We start from the raw sequence: 17,500 nt of genomic DNA, 5'->3' as shown, positions 1-17,500 counted from the left end.
ATCACCTCACACATATTCTAAGTGCATACTTCCACTGAAATGCTGCATACATTGCTATGTGTTTATGCGGGGCAATGTGCGCAGTGCAGTCCAGAAGTATTTTGATAGTGACACAGCTTTCTGTTGTTAGTATGATTACTATAATTACTATGAGGTTAAACATGTAACCATTTTATTTTAGATTGTTCATATATAATCGTTGGGTTAACTGTGTGGGTTTTTGTAATGCCCTTTTTTATACATCTCAGAAATGTGACATTGTCCTGGAATGCACCATATTTGCTCATTCCTGCAGACACACTCATTCTTGAAGACACTTACTACACACACACACACACACACACACACACACACACACACACACAGATATACACTTTCTTCTTAGGTACTCTGCTGCGATAAACAGTCTGTGTCCTGACTCACTTAACTTACGTCACGACGTTCGATGGCCAGGCATTTAGCGAGAGGAGCTGGCACTTGTTTGGCGGAGAGGTTTAGACTGGCCGACTGTGAGACTGAGAGATAGCCGTGGGATTAGGCAGCGGGCCTCAGACAAAGGGCAAAGATGACATAAGCTCAGGAACGCCGGCCTTTAAAACAACTCTGCTAAGGGAGGGAGTAGAAAAGAGAGATGAGACAGATACAGTCAGACAGACAGGAAAGAGAGACGTGACAGGTACAGTCAGACAGACAGGAAAGAGAGACGTGACAGGTACAGTCAGACAGACAGGAAAGAGAGACGTGACAGGTACAGTCAGACAGACAGAAAAGAGAGACGTGACCGATACAGTCAGACAGACAGGAAAGAGAGACGTGACAGGTACAGTCAGACAGACAGAAAAGAGAGACGTGACCGATACAGTCAGACAGACAGGAAAGAGAGACGTGACAGGTACAGTCAGACAGACAGAAAAGAGAGACGTGACCGATACAGTCAGACAGACAGGAAAGAGAGACGTGACAGGTACAGTCAGACAGACAGAAAAGAGAGACGTGACCGATACAGTCAGACAGACAGGAAAGAGAGACGTGACAGGTACAGTCAGACAGACAGAAAAGAGAGACGTGACCGATACAGTCAGACAGACAGGAAAGAGAGACGTGACAGGTACAGTCAGACAGACAGAAAAGAGAGACGTGACAGATATAGTCAGACAGACGGAAAAGAGAGACGTGACAGACAGACAGATGGAAAAGAGAGACGTGACAGATACAGACAGACAGAAAAGAGAGACGTGACAGGTACAGTCAGTCAGTCAGACAGACAGACAGACAGACAGACAGATGGAAAAGGGAGACGTGACAGACAGACAGACAGACAGACAGACAGACAGACAGAGGGAAAAGAGAGACGTGACAGATATAGTCAGACAGACGGAAAAGAGAGACGTGACAGACAGACAGATGGAAAAGAGAGACGTGACAGATACAGACAGACAGAAAAGAGAGACGTGACAGGTACAGTCAGTCAGACAGACAGACAGACAGACAGACAGATGGAAAAGGGAGACGTGACAGACAGACAGACAGACAGACAGACAGACAGACAGACAGACAGACAGAGGGAAAAGAGAGACGTGACAGGTACAGTCAGACAGACTGACTGAAAAGAGCGCAGGTGATTGGAGGGTTCCTGTAGCACCATGGGTTGAGTAAAGTGGCAGGTAATTGGAGGGTTCCTGTAGCACCATGGTTTGAGTAAGGTGGCAGGTAATTGGAGGGTTCCTGTAGCACAATGGTTTGAGTAAGGTGGCAGGTGATTGGAGGGTTCCTGTAGCACAATGGTTTGAGTAAGGTGGCAGGTGATTGGAGGGTTCCTGTAGCACCATGGTTTGAGTAAGGTGGCAAGAACACCAAGGTCATGGGTTTGATTACCAGAGAGAAGCATACTGACAAAAAAAGTATACTTTACCTGTACTGCACTTTATTTCTTTATTTAGCGTTTATCCAAATTGAAGTAAAGACAGAAGTAAGTGAGAAAGAGAGACTTGAGAGAGCGAGAGAGAGAATTGAGAGAGTGAAAGCGAGAGAGCAAGCATTGTATGCTTGTGTAGGGCTCAGTGTTTTCCTGTTTTTGATAGGCGGCTGGAACAAGCATGCCCAGCTACAAGAGCGGTGAGGGGTTTGTGTGTGTTAACCTCTTCCTGACAGCAACAATACATGTCATTAACCTGTACAGGGTGGATGGGATGGAAACCCCTGCTTTCCTCTCCCACACACACACACACACACACACACACACACACACACACACACACACACACACACACACACACACACACACATACTCACACACACACACACACACACACACACACACACACACACAAACACACATACACACTCACACAATCACAGTTCAGTAGCTCTTGACATTGTTCCCATCGTTAATTAACCCATATACAATGGCTGTGGTATTTTATGTGACGTGAATATTTGTTTTGAGTTTCCCTTTTCCTTGGCGTGATCACATCCTGTTTCTCCTTAATGCTGATTTGATGCATATGTTGTTATGTGACAGCCAGTACGTGACCCAGGCTTTCTCCTGTACTTATGTCCTGATTCAGTTATGACCTCTGGATGACCTCTATTGTTTCTATTTACTTCATATGTCTAGGAATGATGAAGTCGTTGAGTTCTTTCGTCTGTTGGGTCTTAGTTATAGTCTTGGACTCCGTTAATGTTTATTAATGTTTGAGATCTGATTTTCCGCTAACGATATGGACACCTGATCTGTTTGACTCTGATGTTCATTGGTTGAGATCTGACAAATTCTCCTATTTTATGTATGATTTCTGTTGTCTTTGAGTTGTGACCCTTTAATGTTCTGGACCTGATGTTTGTGTTTTGTTATAATGTTCTGGACCTGATGTATGTGTTTTGTTCTAATGTTCTGGACCTTATGTTTGTTTTTTGTTCTAATGTTCTGGACCTGATGTTTGTGTTTTGTTCTAATGTTCTGGACCTGATGTATGTGTTTTTGTTCTGCGCAGGAAGAACAAGGAGGAGGATCGTAGTGCCAAGCCACAGGACCGTGAGAAGGACAAGCGCTTCTGGGACAGCATCACCATGACGATGCGGCAGATCACCCCGACCCGCAAAATGGACAAGATGGAGGGCTGGGAGCCGCCACGACTGCCCGACGAACCGGGAGACGAAAACGAACCGCAGAAGGGGGAAATAAAGGAAGACGTCCCCACTTCTCCCTCCCCTCCCCTCCCTCTCTTGTCCCCTCTCTCTTCCCCTCTCTCCTCCTCCCCTCTCTCCGCCTCTCCTCTCTCCGCCCCGCTGTCTCTCTCTCTGCCCTCCTGGAGAGCCGGGGTGACACTGGAGGACTGGAGCTATGCCAGCCTGGCAGACTGCACTGCCCAGCGGGAGGGCTCTGGGGCCGGTCTGGGAGCGGGCAGCGCCATCCGGTGGGCCGCTCGCGCCAGGGGCAAGCTGGCGGCGGGCATCAGGAGGAGGAGCCACGGCAGCGTGTCAGAGAACATGTGGGAGGGGCTTAAATGAATGGACATGACTGCCCCTACCACACCACCCCACCCACCCCTCCACACACAGCAGCCCTCTGCATGTTCTGTAGCAGGGTATGTGTGTCTGAACCTGAAGTTGAAAAGGTTTGCCTCTGGCAGAGCAGACATCACAGCGGCTTACACAGACAGCTCCAGATCTTGGTGGGGCCCCTTTTGCACGGAGCTTTTTTGCCAAATACATTCCTGATGCCTTGGTGGTGGTGGTGGTGGTGGTGAGAAGTGCCTTAGCTGAAGCAGCTCCACCAGTGTTGTCTGAGGCCAGAGGAAGGATTTAGTGGGACTCTTTGGAAAAGGGGCCTCCCAAGACCAGGACCTAAATGTTGCTGGTTGTAGGAGTTGAGACTGGGTGGGCGAGTGCAAGAGTGTGTGTGTTTGTGTGTGCGTGATGTGTGTGTGTGCGTGCGCATGTGCATTTGCATGGGGGTGGGGGGTATTATAAAACACTGAAGTAATCTTTACATAGTCTTGTGTTGTTCTACATAAATGACCTGAAGTAACCCTGCGTGTACACTGGACCGAATGTCATGGCCAAAGAAGAGGGGATGAAGAATACAAATAAACAACCAAAACAAACAAACAAACAACTCCCTGCAGTCCATAAAACGACTTTCTTAAAGCTAATGTCTTAAATTGGCTCTAATATGGCCGTGGATTAGAACGACATAAGGAGCGAAAGAATGAATGTGAGAGTATTTGCTAACCTAAATTTGTGTTCATTATTCATGTTCATATATGCTATATTTCAATCTTAATGACATTCTTTAGCTCGAAGTGACTGTAAGGGCGAGTACATTCTCCTGTTCTAGTCGTTGTTGGCTTCAGCAGTCATTGTCTGCTTTATCAAGCTTGTGATGGTATTATTTAGAACTGTTGGAGGCTGATTGTGTCGGCCCTAAAGCAGTGTCTGGGCTGTGTTGGCCTGGCCATGGTCAGCAATTTTGTTGATTACATATTTCTTAAAGCGACTTTAATGATCCTCACTGTTTTATGACAATAATGAAACTTAAATGTATGATGTGCATTGTGTTTGAGAAAGAGCTATTTTATGATACCTAAAATGTATGATAGAGAGAATAAGTAAACTTCACTGGATTGCTGGTGATGTGTAATATGAAATGAGAACAAAACAACTGTCAGTGCTTTCCCGTTGCTCTATGTCTGTAAAAGTCTTAAACTCTGACCCTCATTCTGACCCTCATTTTTCCCCAAACTGTTACACTTTTTTTGACATTTCGTCCACTTTATTTGGTTTGGTTTGTCTGTTCTGATTTGTTTCTCTTCTCTGCACATGTTTTCTTGAGGGCAGTTTTAGGAGTTTAATTCCTCTGGCAAGTTGTGTCTTAGCAAGGCTACTGAGTTTTTAGTCTGAGAGTGTCTGTACGGCAAAATCAGGGTTGTCAAATAAAGTCCAACTCTTCAGTCTTGCTCAATGTCATCCTTCACACTGTCAACCACACACAGCTTCACCTGTCCAGCCCTCAATCATCACCTGCTGTCCCCTCACACACACATGTAGGGTGTTAAAGCACAGCTTCACCTGTCCAGCCCTCAGTCATCACCTGTCCCCTCACACACACATGTAAGGTGTTAAAGCACAGCTTCACCTGTCCAGCCCTCTGTCATCACCTGTTCCCTCACACACACATGTAAGGTGTCAAAGCACAGCTTCACCTGTCCAGCCCTCAGTCATCACCTGTTCCCTCACACACATGTAGGGTGTTAAAGCACAGCTTCACCTGTCCCCTCACACACACATGTAAGGTGTTAAAGCACAGCTTCACCTGTCCAGCCCTCTGTCATCACCTGTTCCCTCACACACACATGTAAGGTGTCAAAGCACAGCCTCACCTGTCCAGCCCTCAGTCATCACCTGTTCCCTCACACACATGCAGGGTGTTAAAGCACAGCTTCACCTGTCCCCTCACACACACACATATAGGGTGTTAAAGCACAGCTTCTCCTGTCCAGCCCTCAGTCATCACCTGTCCCCTCACACACACATGTAGGGTGTTAAAGCACAGCTTCTCCTGTCCAGCCCTCAGTCATCACCTGTCCCCTCACACACATGTAGGGTGGTCACAACCGGCCTGAGCAGAGGTGAGCGTTCAGGTGAGATCTGGATCTGATCTAGGATCAGCTGTTTAGTCATCCACATCCTTGCCTGTAGCATTGTGATCCTACAGGTGTACTAACACACACACAGCAGTGTAGTAGTGTCATTGTGATCCTACAGGTGTACACACACACACACACACACACACACACACACACACACACACACACACACACACACAGCAGTGTAGAAGTTTCATTGTGATCCTGTAGGTGTGTACACACACACACACACACACACACACACACACACACACACACACACACACATTAAATTATGGGCTAATTCCTGCTAAGCAGTTGGTGAAGCTTGATGGGGCCATTTCCAGGTGCATGATTTAGCAGGATTACATATTTCATGTGAGTTCAACCATTCATGTCGTAGGTTGACAGGAGCGCTACGCCTCCTCGTGCTTCACCACGCCCCCACACTTCAGATGAGCCTCTGACGTAGAGCTTGAGTACATAGGACGAGTATGTCTCCAGACGTACCAGAAGTCAATGTAGAAAGTCCAATGAGCTTTGCTTACAAAATCAAGCGTGATATCGGGTGGATCACATAGTCATGTTTTCTACATTACTCCATTCACAAAACCACTGAATGCCACCCTTTGCTTTCGTATGCAGTTCAGTTCAGGGGTGTACACAATCAGACACTAACATCATTTTACAACATCAGGTTTGATTCCCTGGTAAAGGACCACTTTGGTTATGAAAGAGAATATCCACTTGCCTGTATCAATACAACTGAGTCTGCTCAACTATCAGAGGTTTTTTTATTACTATAGTAAACCTATTCCTGCAAATGCATGACATTACCAACGTTTTCCGTCATATTTTTTTTCCCATACAGATAAGCATCAATATTTGGAATGATAATTACATTACACAAAACCCAGAACAAGGATATAAAATACTCACTTTCATAAATAGTGCTGTTTCAGTTCGTTTTCTCTACCTTCACAACAGATATGAAAAAAAGTGTATGAAATTTTCAGCATTGTGGCTATTTTTGTATGGCAAATGCACAAACCTTTTCAGTTTAGTTTTTAGTGTTGACGGCTTTTTGCCCAGCACAGCTACAGAAGAACGAACGTAAACATAGACCTACCAGCTACCCTTTCGCGTGCATCCGATAACTAATGGAAACAACAAAAAAAATTGTCATAATAACAATAATTATATCATAATATTTGAATAACAATTAAAATAGTCAATGTCAGGAAGGTGACACTGACAGTCAGGACCTCCTGCCGTACGAGATCATGAAAGAGTCATCTCTCCCAAATGAGACTCCTCATTATAAGTCCAGCTGTTGCCTTGGCGATATCCCTCCAGTCGTATTCATACTGAAGTCCTTCTCCTCTCACATCCTTTCTTCCCCTGCTCAATGTCAGGTAACATGATGTGGTGTGTAACAAACACACATCCTTTCTTCCCCTGCTCAATGTCAGGTTACATGATGTGGTGTGTAACAGACACAATCGTATCAGTGATCCCAAATGACATCATTCTATTAAGCCCTTAAAAGTTTGGGTGAAAAAAAAAAATAAAAAATGCAAATTGCAAATGCACGCACAGACACACAGACACAGACACACAGACACACACACACACACACACACACACACACACACAGACACACAGACACACAGACACACACAAAAACCACACCCGGACACATACATTGTACACAGAGAAAGGCTTTTTGTTTTCTCCCCTGTCCATGGACATATGTAGCAAGAGGTGAGAGAAGGTTCCAGAAGGGAGATCAGAACAGTCCTAGACAGTTTGTTAGTTTTCTTTTGGAGCGCATTCCTGACGCCTCTAGAACTTGAAGAGGTCTATGAAGTGCTGAGGTGACACCGGCATGAGGCAGTTGTCTGGGTCGTTGGCCGTGCAGGGATGTCCGGAGTCCTGGTGAAGAGAGAAGCTTTGTTACACTAGCAAAATCTGTCTCTCTGTGTGTGTGTGTGTGTGTGTGTGTGTGTGTGTGTGTGTGTAAACATATACCAATAGTGTGCGTTATCTATCTATCCATTGAGTGTAACGATGATATTCATTATTAGGGCGATGATTTTGTTATTGAGTGGATCATTTATGAGCAAGTTCAGTGTACACATATAGCACACCTGACCAGAGCAGGAGTTTGACTGGGGGAGAGAGCAGAGCGTCAGTGAAGGACAGGATAGATGAGTGAGTAGGAGTCATACATGGAGGACAAGACGGATGAGTGAGTAGGAGTCATACATGGAGGACAGGACGGATGAGGGACTAGGAGTCATACATGGAGGACAGGACGGATGAGTGAGTAGGAGTCATACATGGAGGACAGGACGGATGAGGGACTAGGAGTCATACATGGAGGACAGGACGGATGAGGGACTAGGAGTCAAACACTGAGGACAGAACAGATGAGTGACTAGGTGTCATACATGGAGGACAGGACGGATGAGTGAGTAGGAGTCATACATGGAGGACAGGACGGATGAGGGACTAGGAGTCAAACACTGAGGACAGAACAGATGAGTGACTAGGTGTCATACATGGAGGACAGGACGGATGAGTGAGTAGGAGTCATACATGGAGGCAGTGACTGAATGTTCTCATGTGGACCAAAAATCTAAGATACTACATGCCTAATCAGACTAATGGAATGATTGACCTGATGAGACCTGGATGGGTAATCATGAAAATGAGAGAGAAAGGGTGAAGCGACATCGACGGAGAGGAAAAAAGCGATAGCCGAAGAGGCGAAGACACAAAAATCCCCCCCAGAAAAGGGCCAGAAAGGACTGAGTGTGTACCTTGAAGAGCAAAGCCAGGTGCCGGTCCTGCTCGGACATCGGGGGAGGAGCAGGAAGGAAGGAAGTAACATGGTTGGGAGAGTTTAAAGGTCAAAGGTTACAAGAAAAATAAGGGAGGCAGGTCTTTTAGCAGGGGAGGGGAATTCAACTAAAGAAAGAAATCATGAACACAACTCATTAATATTCATAAGCCTGCTTCATGAAAGGACTGGTAATGTGACAATAATGGCCAACCAGTGATTGATCAGCCTTTATTACTCATGTAATGTCTAAAATAAATCCTGTGTTTGTTGGCATAATGTGGCTCAGGGCAGGCCATACTGCAGCACTTCCAGGCAGAATAATCACTAATGACCCATTGCCTTCTCTGGCTGGAGAGGGACAGAAGTAAAAAAAAAAAAAAAAAAAAAAAAAAAAAAAGAGAGAGAGACAGAGAGAGACAGAGAGAGAGAGCGAGAGAGAGATGGAAAGAGAGCGTGAGGGCTCTGATCTGCTAGAGTTTGCCCCTTCTCTTAATCCTTGGCTGGGCATGAGGAATTTCATTAAGGTTGTTAGCACACGATCATTAGCCGTAGCTTTAGCAGGTAATCCACTCCGTGCGTCATGAGCGCTAGCCCACAGTCCTCCACACATAAGGAACGCATTGTGAAGAGACTTAGCTTGAGCGCTAACAAAGACAGAGTGGTACAGGGGAGCAGAGCCGACAGGAAGGAAACAAAGGGACTAAAGTGAGAGAGAAACTGGGGGGGGGGGGGTATAAGGGGAGTAGGAAGGAGAGGTGAGGAAGGAGGTAAGTGGAGAGCTGAGGAGGCCATAAGAGGGACCAGGGGAGGAGGGAAGGGGTAAGAAGAGAAGGAGAAAGAAGGGAGAGAGAGAGGAAGAGAGAGAGGGGGAGAGAGAGAGAGAGTGTGTGAGAGAGATGGGGAGAAAAGGGGTAAGAGGAGAAGGAGAAAGAAGGAAGAGAGAGAAAGAGAGAGAGCGAAATAGAGAAAGAGAGAGAGGGAGAAAAGTGAGAGGGGCAATGAGTCCTGAAGAAATGAGAGGAGAGAAAAGAAGAGGGGAAAGTACCTTCCAGAAGAGGATGCTGCAGTGTTTGCAGAAGTGGAGGGTGTCGCCGTACTGCTCTTTCTTGGGGTAGTACTTCTGCAGTGTGAAGTACATGAGCTTCCAGTCCACGTGCCCCTTCTCAGACAGTACCAGGTGTCTGCAAAACTACACACAACACAGGTACTCCAGTCAACACAGGTACTCCAGTCAACACAGGGTACTACAGTCAACACAGATACTCCAGTCAACACAGGTACTCCAGTCAACACAGGTACTACAGTCAACACAGATACTCCAGTCAACACAGATACTCCAGTCAACACAGGTACTACAGTCAACACAGATACTCCAGTCAACACAGGTACTACAGTCAACACAGGGTACTACAGTCAACACAGGTACTCCAGTCAACACAGGGTACTCCAGTCAACACAGGGTACTCCAGTCAACACAGGGTACTCCAGTCAACACAGATACTCCAGTCAACAAAGGGTACTACAGTCAACACAGGTACTCCAGTCAACAAAGGGTACTCCAGTCAACACAGGGTACTACAGTCAACACAGGGTACTCCAGTCAACACAGGGTACTCCAGTCAACACAGGTACTCCAGTCAACACAGGGTACTACAGTCAACACAGGGTACTACAGTCAACACAGGTACTCCAGTAAACACAGCGGGCCTTAAGACAAAACACACCATGACCTTCAGTAAATATTTCCTACTCAACCTCAATGACCAAGCTTTTTTCCAAGGAGGCTCTTGAACTAGTTCGATTAAGCCTAAATCTGTATAATCTAACTGGCCTAAATGTTCTCGTCTGGGTCAGATCGCATTGTTTATCCCGGGGGGGGGGGGGGTTTAAGGCTGAGGAAGGTGTGCGGAAACAAATCGTACCAATTTAAACGTATTACATGAAATTAATTAAATTCCTCAATCTTCAATGTTTGAAACAGGGCAACCAACAAGCCCTTCCCCCAAACAGGCATTCTGATCCCTCTGCTTCGGCCTATCAGGGAGGCTTGGGAGAGCCAACAAATGGCTGATCACACTTCAACACCTCAGGCTGAAAATAAATTCTGTGTGCATTTAGAGCTCCCTGGTGGTCAAACTGAGTATGACCATTTCTGTATTAATGCCTGGAGCTCAGCCCGTGGTAGACGTACAGGTTGCGGCTTTGGTTGCGGCTTTGGTGTGACTGTGCCGATACAAGACTTCTTAACTCACTATGGATTTCAGCTTAAAACACCATGCAACACAGGCATGATCCATGTCACACCAGTATTTCTACAGAGAAACCACATGTCACAAAAAAAGCCTGTGATCATTTTCTAGACTACATCCAGGACTGATGGACACACACACGCACGTTAGGCTGTTGTTCTGGGCAAGTCCTATTTTGGACTTGTGAAACAGGCATATGTCTCCTTATAATGATAGTGTCCTTGCACTCACTATCACTAAGACAAGCCTATTTGAAGCTGATGGGGCTATAGATGCCTACCTGTTTCTCGGCGAAGTGAAACTTGCACAGCTTTTTCCACAGATGCCGGTCCTCACTGAGCATATGCAAAGTGGGTGTGGCCTGGCCCAGGTTGATGATGTCAGAGGCATCTGAGAACTTGTACAAAATGTTGTTCTGCATGTGCAGTGGTAAGTCACTGATGGTCATCCCACTGGTCAGTTGCTGAAAAAGCAGATAGAACGTGGTGATGTGGACACATGTGGTTACCGTGGTGATGAGGACACAGAGTTACCCATCACGCCTAACAGTCACTGGTCAAAACACCAAGATGACCGCTCTCATTCATATCAGCAAAACAATCTACATATAAATACGTGAATAAGTGAAGTGTGAAATACCTAGAAACGCAAGAAAATGGATGGATGGATGGACTTTTAAATGACAGATACTGTAGTGTAGATTAACACGGGGTTACCTTTGGAATCTGCAGGTTGCTAAGCTGCTGTTGCCAGATGAGAATGGTCTCCAGGCGACAGACCCAGATGTTGATGTTCCCGACCAGCACTGACTTGCCAACCTCCCTGATGAGTGTGCACAGCGTGGAGCTGAGGTCCTGCAGCAGGTCTTTAATCAGCCGCGGGTTCTGCTGGTCGTCCAACACTGCGCCCGATCAGAAAACAAAAACCTCCATTCAGCTTGCAATTTGAGTCATCTAAATTGTGCAGCAATTTTGCCGTCAAGCTAGAAGGTCTTAAAATAGTGCCATCGTACAAAACCAGCAGTGAAGCTGATGTGTAACTGTCCCTCTTGGCTTTCTACTGCATGGGCTCAAGTACCCAGGCAGAGTTAAGTGGGGAGTGCCATTACTCGTGGGTTTGAGTTTCATGGTTTTGGTGGTTTAAGTTTCCTTGCTTTAAGACTTTGAGTTGTTTCATAGTCTCATGTTTTGAAATGATACAGAGGAACTCATCCAGAGTCATGACTGTTTGTATCTCAAAAAAAAAAAAAAAAAAAGAGTCTTTAGTTTGATCAGTGAAGGTCAAATCGGAAAAAGAAAGGTCTAGATCGGAGGAAAGGCAGGAATGAGACTGGCTGAGACGGGTTTGTCACTTTGTTCCGCCCAGTATTCAGAACCCAGTAATCTCAGACAGCCCATAATGCTCTGGTCTGAAGCCTCTGCGGCCTGGGGGGGTAGGGAGAGATCCAGTGACGCCGTCAAGCATGACCCGAGAGCCTCGAAATTTACACGATCGCTTTTCATGTCAGAGGCGACGGAAAGAGGAAGGAAGAGAAGACAGAAACAAAAACGGTAAAAGAAGACACAGAGAACAGGAAGGAAGGAAGGAAGACCCACACCCTGCATGGAAATGCATGCAGTATGGGTTGACTTAAAGACAGCACATAAAAAAGACACAAGCACAGAGAGATAGAGAAACTCAGCGAGAGAGAGAGTGAGAGAGAGAGAACAGAGAAGAGTAGGAAGATTAGAGGGAGTTTGAGAGGAATGCTGTGGTGTGGGGGCTGGTTGACGTCTGCTGCTGGGTTTGGTCCCTGGGGTCTGGCCAGCAGTCAGCCTGTGGGTTCGGCCCGGCCCGGCCCTCCTGCCCATAAGCCCCCGCCTCAATCATGGGCACGCCGTCAGACCAGAGGTGCCTCAGGATTAATGCTCCTCCACCGCCGGCCAACAACAACAACACTCACCCAGCTACAGTCCCCCAGCTAACATCATCTTCCTAATCCTTTCTCTTTCTCTTTCTCTCTTTGTCTTTCTCTCTCCCTCCTGCTCGTGGACTCTCTCTCTCTCTCTCTCTCGCTCAGATCTACCGATATGCTGGGTTTCCTCCCAACTTTTGAATGTGAATTTTGACCATTCCAATAACAAATCCTGCATGGAAAAGCTTAACATTTGCAATAAGAAATTGATTTCGCTAGAGGGGGGTGGATTAACTCCTGATTCGCACAGGGTATAATGCGACAAGGTTGATGGAAGTGGGTTTGTTCGCATCAAATTACATTTGTTGAGATTCTATAACATGCTTCTGTTAAAGTTGCCCAGAAGTAGTTTTGAGCCCACAGCTGTTCACAACTCCTCCCTTGATTAGACAAGATTCCATTTTGAATTTGCAAAACACAGCAGATGGAAATGTACATAGACTCTTTTCCTAAAACACAAAATGAGTTGGATGGAAGGCTACTGACTTTCTTCCTGACCTTTCTTTGGAAGGCTACTGTATTTGTCATCACCTGTTTGGATCAAAGATATTTATTGCACATTTACTCTATCATCTATGTTTACCCTTATTATTATTATTATTATTATTAATATTACTACTTAAACAAAGCAGTAGTGTAAACTGTGGTAAATCTCATGACATCAAACATATCCACAGTGCCAGTCAGGCTAATCTTTCTTGATGATCTTCCCAACACAGACACAGACACAGACACAGACACAGACACAGACACAGACACAGACACAGACACAGACACAGACACAGACAGTCTCTTACCTTTCTTGATGATCTTTTCCAGCACGTTGAAGTAGTTCTTCTGGGCTGCGCCACTCAGGGACGTCAGCTGGGAACGAGCGATTAGCTGCAGGAGCTGAGAGAGAGAGAAAGAGAGAAAAAGAGAGAGAGTGAGAGAGAGAGAAAGGGGGAAAGAGAGATAGAGATATTTGATGCTCCACTGTAATAGAAACTCTTATGAAAGAAACCTCTTATATGTTAAGTCAGCGCAGCAATTAAGATCATTTGGAGATCAGAGCACACATCTTAACAGCATTTACATTTATGATAACTTGATAGAACGAGAGCTACAGAGGCCCTGCAGAGCGGATACTGGAAGAGGACCTGAACGCTAAGAGGGAGAGGAAGAGGAGGACCTGAACGCTAAGAGGGAGAGGAAGAGGACCTGAACGCTAAGAGGAAGAGGACCTGGACGCTAAGAGGAAGAAGGAAGAGGACCTGAACGCTAAGAGGAAGAGGAAGAGGACCTGAACGCTAAGAGGAACAGGACCTTAACACGAAGAGGAAGAGGACCTGAACGCTAAGAGGAAGAGGACCTGAACGCTAAGAGGAAGAGGAAGAGGACCTGAACGCGAAGAGGAAGAGGAATAGGACCTGAACGCTAAGAGGAAGATGACCTGAACGCTAAGAGGAAGAGGAAGAGGACCTGAACGCTAAGAGGAAGAGGACCTGAACGCTAGGAGGAAGAGGACCTGAACGCTAGAAGGAAGCAGAAAGCCCACAGAGGAAGAGGAGGGAGGGTACCTACCTTCACCACATAGTTGAACCGCCGCACGTCCTGGATGGCGCTGGAGAAGTCTAACCGGTTGAAGGCCTCACCCAGCGTACAGTAGCCATGTCTCTGCAAAACAAACACAGCAATGACCCGTCAAGGAAGAGAACACCAGAGCACAACATGGAGTGAGGAAATCAAATAGTGGGTGGTTATGGCAATCGTTCTAATCACGGCGGGGCTGAATTTAATCACCCTTTCTGAGAAATCATCCCTCTCCACCCCAACCATTACTTCATAACAATACTCCTCTAACTGTCATGCAAATCCAGTGACCTTAAGGAACTGCATTCTCAAGAGAAGAACCCCCCCCCCACACACACACACACACACACACACAAGTAATCATATGAACAGGATGCTCATCAACTCACCTCTCTCGTACTCTCCTTCTGCACGTAGATCCACTTCTCTTGATAGAAGACTGAGAAGAAGAGAGAAAGAGAGAGAGAGAGAGAGAGACAGAGAGAGAGTAATGTGATCAATACGCTTCCAGACCACTAAAAAACACACACACCAAAAAAAAATAAACAGGCAAACCCAACTGGGACCCAACTGTGTGTTTGCTCTGGTGAAATTTACAGGCCTTGAACCAAAGCCCCTGGCTGGAGGGAGATGCCGTGGAAATCCCCTCCAAAGTACAGAGGCATGATGGGAAAGCAAGATGGCCGAAGGTGCACTTACACTGTGTCTTGGTGTTGTTGTTTAACAAGTCCTTCTTCCTCTTCTTGGCGGCCACTTCACAGACGTTTCCCACGTACACGTTTTCTTTGTTTTCATCGCACAACCTGATGGAAAGAGAGAAAAAAGAGGGATGGAAAAAGGGGGATGGACAATGTTTTAAGAGAGAAGCAGACCAAAAACAAACAAACACACACCCACACCCAGAGACACACCCACACATACCACTCACACCACAAACACACACAAACATATGAATCCATCATTTAGTCACAACTCTGCTCAAGCACACAGCGGTCATCAGTCATCAGTGACAATCTATTACTAAGACATATGTGATGTATTGGTAATAGCATTGACACAGCACACTAGTAGGGGATGCTATGCTATGTTTAATAGTAGATGTGTGCATTAAGAAATAAACCAGTGTAGAACTATAACCAAATGTGGTCGGTCGTCACTCAAGAGTTGTCTTGCATACTGATGCTATATAAGTGAATATGTACACTACAGTTGACTGGGAAAGTCATTACAACATACGTATTTTCAGAGGTGTTTAAGTCTACTGGTTGGAGTGCTACTGGCCTGTCCAGCATGAAAAGGTCTGGATTACTCATAGCAGAATCAAATGACTTGTGTTGATTATGAGTAACTGCAGTCTGCACCACGCGACCAGTGACACAGTAGCATTCACATGGCATGCAGTCTGATGGAGCCTATTTTTACTCTCTTGCATGAGAGTTTCTGTGTGTATGTCTGAATTCATCACACTGACAATACTTGAAAGAACACCTGAGCTGGTAGATGTGTGTGTGTGTGTGTCTGTGTCTGTGTGTGTGTTTGCGTGCGCGTTTGTGCGTATGTACTGTATGTGCATGTGTGTAAATGCATGTGTATGTGCGTGTGTGCGTTCGTGTGTGTATATGTGTGCGTGTGTGTGTGTGCGTGTGTGTGTACTGTACATGCGTGTGTGTTCATGGTAAAGATGGTATAAAGGGTGTGGGCCAACAGGTAGAGCATTAGCTGAATGAGCTTATGCAACTCAGTTAGGTCACAGCCCTGGAGGTGTGTGTGTGTGTGTGTGTGTGTGTGTGTGTGTGTGATAAACCCACGCGGGAGTGTTTAAGACGGAACAGAGAAGTTCATTTACAGCTGTCCAAATCCCACCTCGTCACACACCAATGTGCCGCCACTCACAAGACCAGGGCATCACACTCAACACAAATTGAGTTCTCACATACAAACCACTAACACACACACACACACACCAGTAACACACACGCGCCACTCACAAGACCAGGGCATCCACTCAATGCGAGTAGAGTTCTCTCATACACACACCACTAACACACACACACTTGCAACACACACCATTCTCACACACACACCACTCACACACACACACACACCAGTAGCACACACAAACGCCACTCACAAGACCAGGGCATCACACTCAACACAAAGAGAGTTATTTTAGTCCTGAGAGTGCAAGGCTGAAACTAAAGATCTTCAAGTCCAGGTAAGGGCCTTCAAACAGGGATAAGCATTAAGATGCATCTCACTGAAGACTTTTAATTTTGTATCAAAACCCAGAGTAACCTACCCAATTGCAAAAACCTATCATGAAACTTTGAAACAGGTCAGCATGTTCTCCTGATGAGCTAGTCATCTCTTTCTTCTGATCAGCACATGGTAAGTCATGAACACAGAATGAAATAATGTAATAGATTCCATGGAGATCTTTGACTCTCAAAGCAGCAACAAGTAGTTCTGTTCCAAAACTAGCCAGCTAACTACCTAAAAGGCATGCAAAAACCTTGCAAACACCACCAACAGCCCAGCTGACACTGACAAAAGCATGCCAACACACTAACTGGTGTCTTTTGGCAGTATAGCTGGCAATGCCATGCTGTGTAAGCGCTCTCCCATTTTTGCCGTGTGTTTCAGCCTGGAACACAGAACTACATAGTGCATATCCTCGTTAGCTAGTGGGAAGAACACAGGTGTTTATGTCCTTCACATGACCATATGCTATCAAAATGATTTGAGGATGGTACCAAAACTAATTGCCTATAAAACCATACCTTAAAAAGTGTCAAATTGTTGCATAGTGTTACTTAGAAAATGTAGAAGCAAACTTCAAATATAGACGTGCAAGATACGTTTGTGTTGATTTTGACGACCAAAACTGGGTGGAGATTCCAGCCGAATTGTGCTTTTAGTAATGGGGGGGCCCTTGTTTCCTAAATGCCCCCGACTCTGCATTAATCTATTGAGACAAGTGCATCCAACAGATGGGGACAGTGCTTACGCATTTGTGGGACCACATGTGCGGGCCAGGATTAATCTCACTCGTGAGTGAAGCCTGAAAAGAGATTCAGTCCTTTATCCTCCTCAGCACTCCATCACTGACATGAACAGGTTCTCCAGTTCAAAGGGTCTCCCTCTCTGCCCACATTCCAGTGGCATTTAAACATAGCATGGATTCCTTTGATCAAACAGCGCTTATTATATCACATCACTCTCCTAATGGCTACACAGCACATGACTCCAC

The 17,500-nt window shown here is 45.9% G+C and overlaps 2 protein-coding genes across 4 annotated transcripts in view; one reads left to right on the top strand and one right to left on the bottom strand.

Moving 5' to 3' along the window:
- The window catches only part of LOC308360190 (uncharacterized protein), a gene marked incomplete at its 5' end in the record, with an annotated part of 17,296 nt that extends 13,635 nt beyond the window's left edge, over nucleotides 1-3,661 (top strand). The window contains one exon of the mRNA XM_080831976.1: nucleotides 2,994-3,661. Coding sequence (XP_080688102.1) covers nucleotides 2,994-3,510 — 517 coding nt within the window. The 3' untranslated portion in view covers nucleotides 3,511-3,661. The remainder of the gene's footprint in view (nucleotides 1-2,993) is intronic.
- A 2,788-nt stretch (nucleotides 3,662-6,449) lies between these two features.
- Nucleotides 6,450-17,500, bottom strand: part of fbxo25 (F-box protein 25) — a 17,748-nt gene continuing 6,697 nt past the window's right edge. For 2 of the 3 annotated variants that reach the window (XM_080832714.1, XM_080832713.1), the window contains exons 3-11: nucleotides 14,950-15,053; nucleotides 14,640-14,689; nucleotides 14,242-14,334; nucleotides 13,476-13,569; nucleotides 11,441-11,625; nucleotides 11,005-11,187; nucleotides 9,521-9,664; nucleotides 8,453-8,479; nucleotides 6,450-7,562 (exon numbers count right to left, since the gene is read on the bottom strand). In XM_080832714.1, coding sequence (XP_080688840.1) covers nucleotides 7,473-7,562; nucleotides 8,453-8,479; nucleotides 9,521-9,664; nucleotides 11,005-11,187; nucleotides 11,441-11,625; nucleotides 13,476-13,569; nucleotides 14,242-14,334; nucleotides 14,640-14,689; nucleotides 14,950-15,053 — 970 coding nt within the window. In that variant the 3' untranslated portion in view covers nucleotides 6,450-7,472. The remainder of the gene's footprint in view (nucleotides 7,563-8,452; nucleotides 8,480-9,520; nucleotides 9,665-11,004; nucleotides 11,188-11,440; nucleotides 11,626-13,475; nucleotides 13,570-14,241; nucleotides 14,335-14,639; nucleotides 14,690-14,949; nucleotides 15,054-17,500) is intronic. The other variant, XM_080832715.1, reaches the window with a different exon arrangement.

This window comes from Sprattus sprattus (genome assembly GCF_963457725.1).
Source record: "Sprattus sprattus genome assembly, chromosome: 2".
In the NCBI taxonomy this organism is placed as follows: Eukaryota; Metazoa; Chordata; class Actinopteri; order Clupeiformes; family Clupeidae; genus Sprattus; species Sprattus sprattus.
Note: the sequence above shows the minus strand (reverse complement) of the source record. Positions and strands in the feature narration are given on the sequence as shown.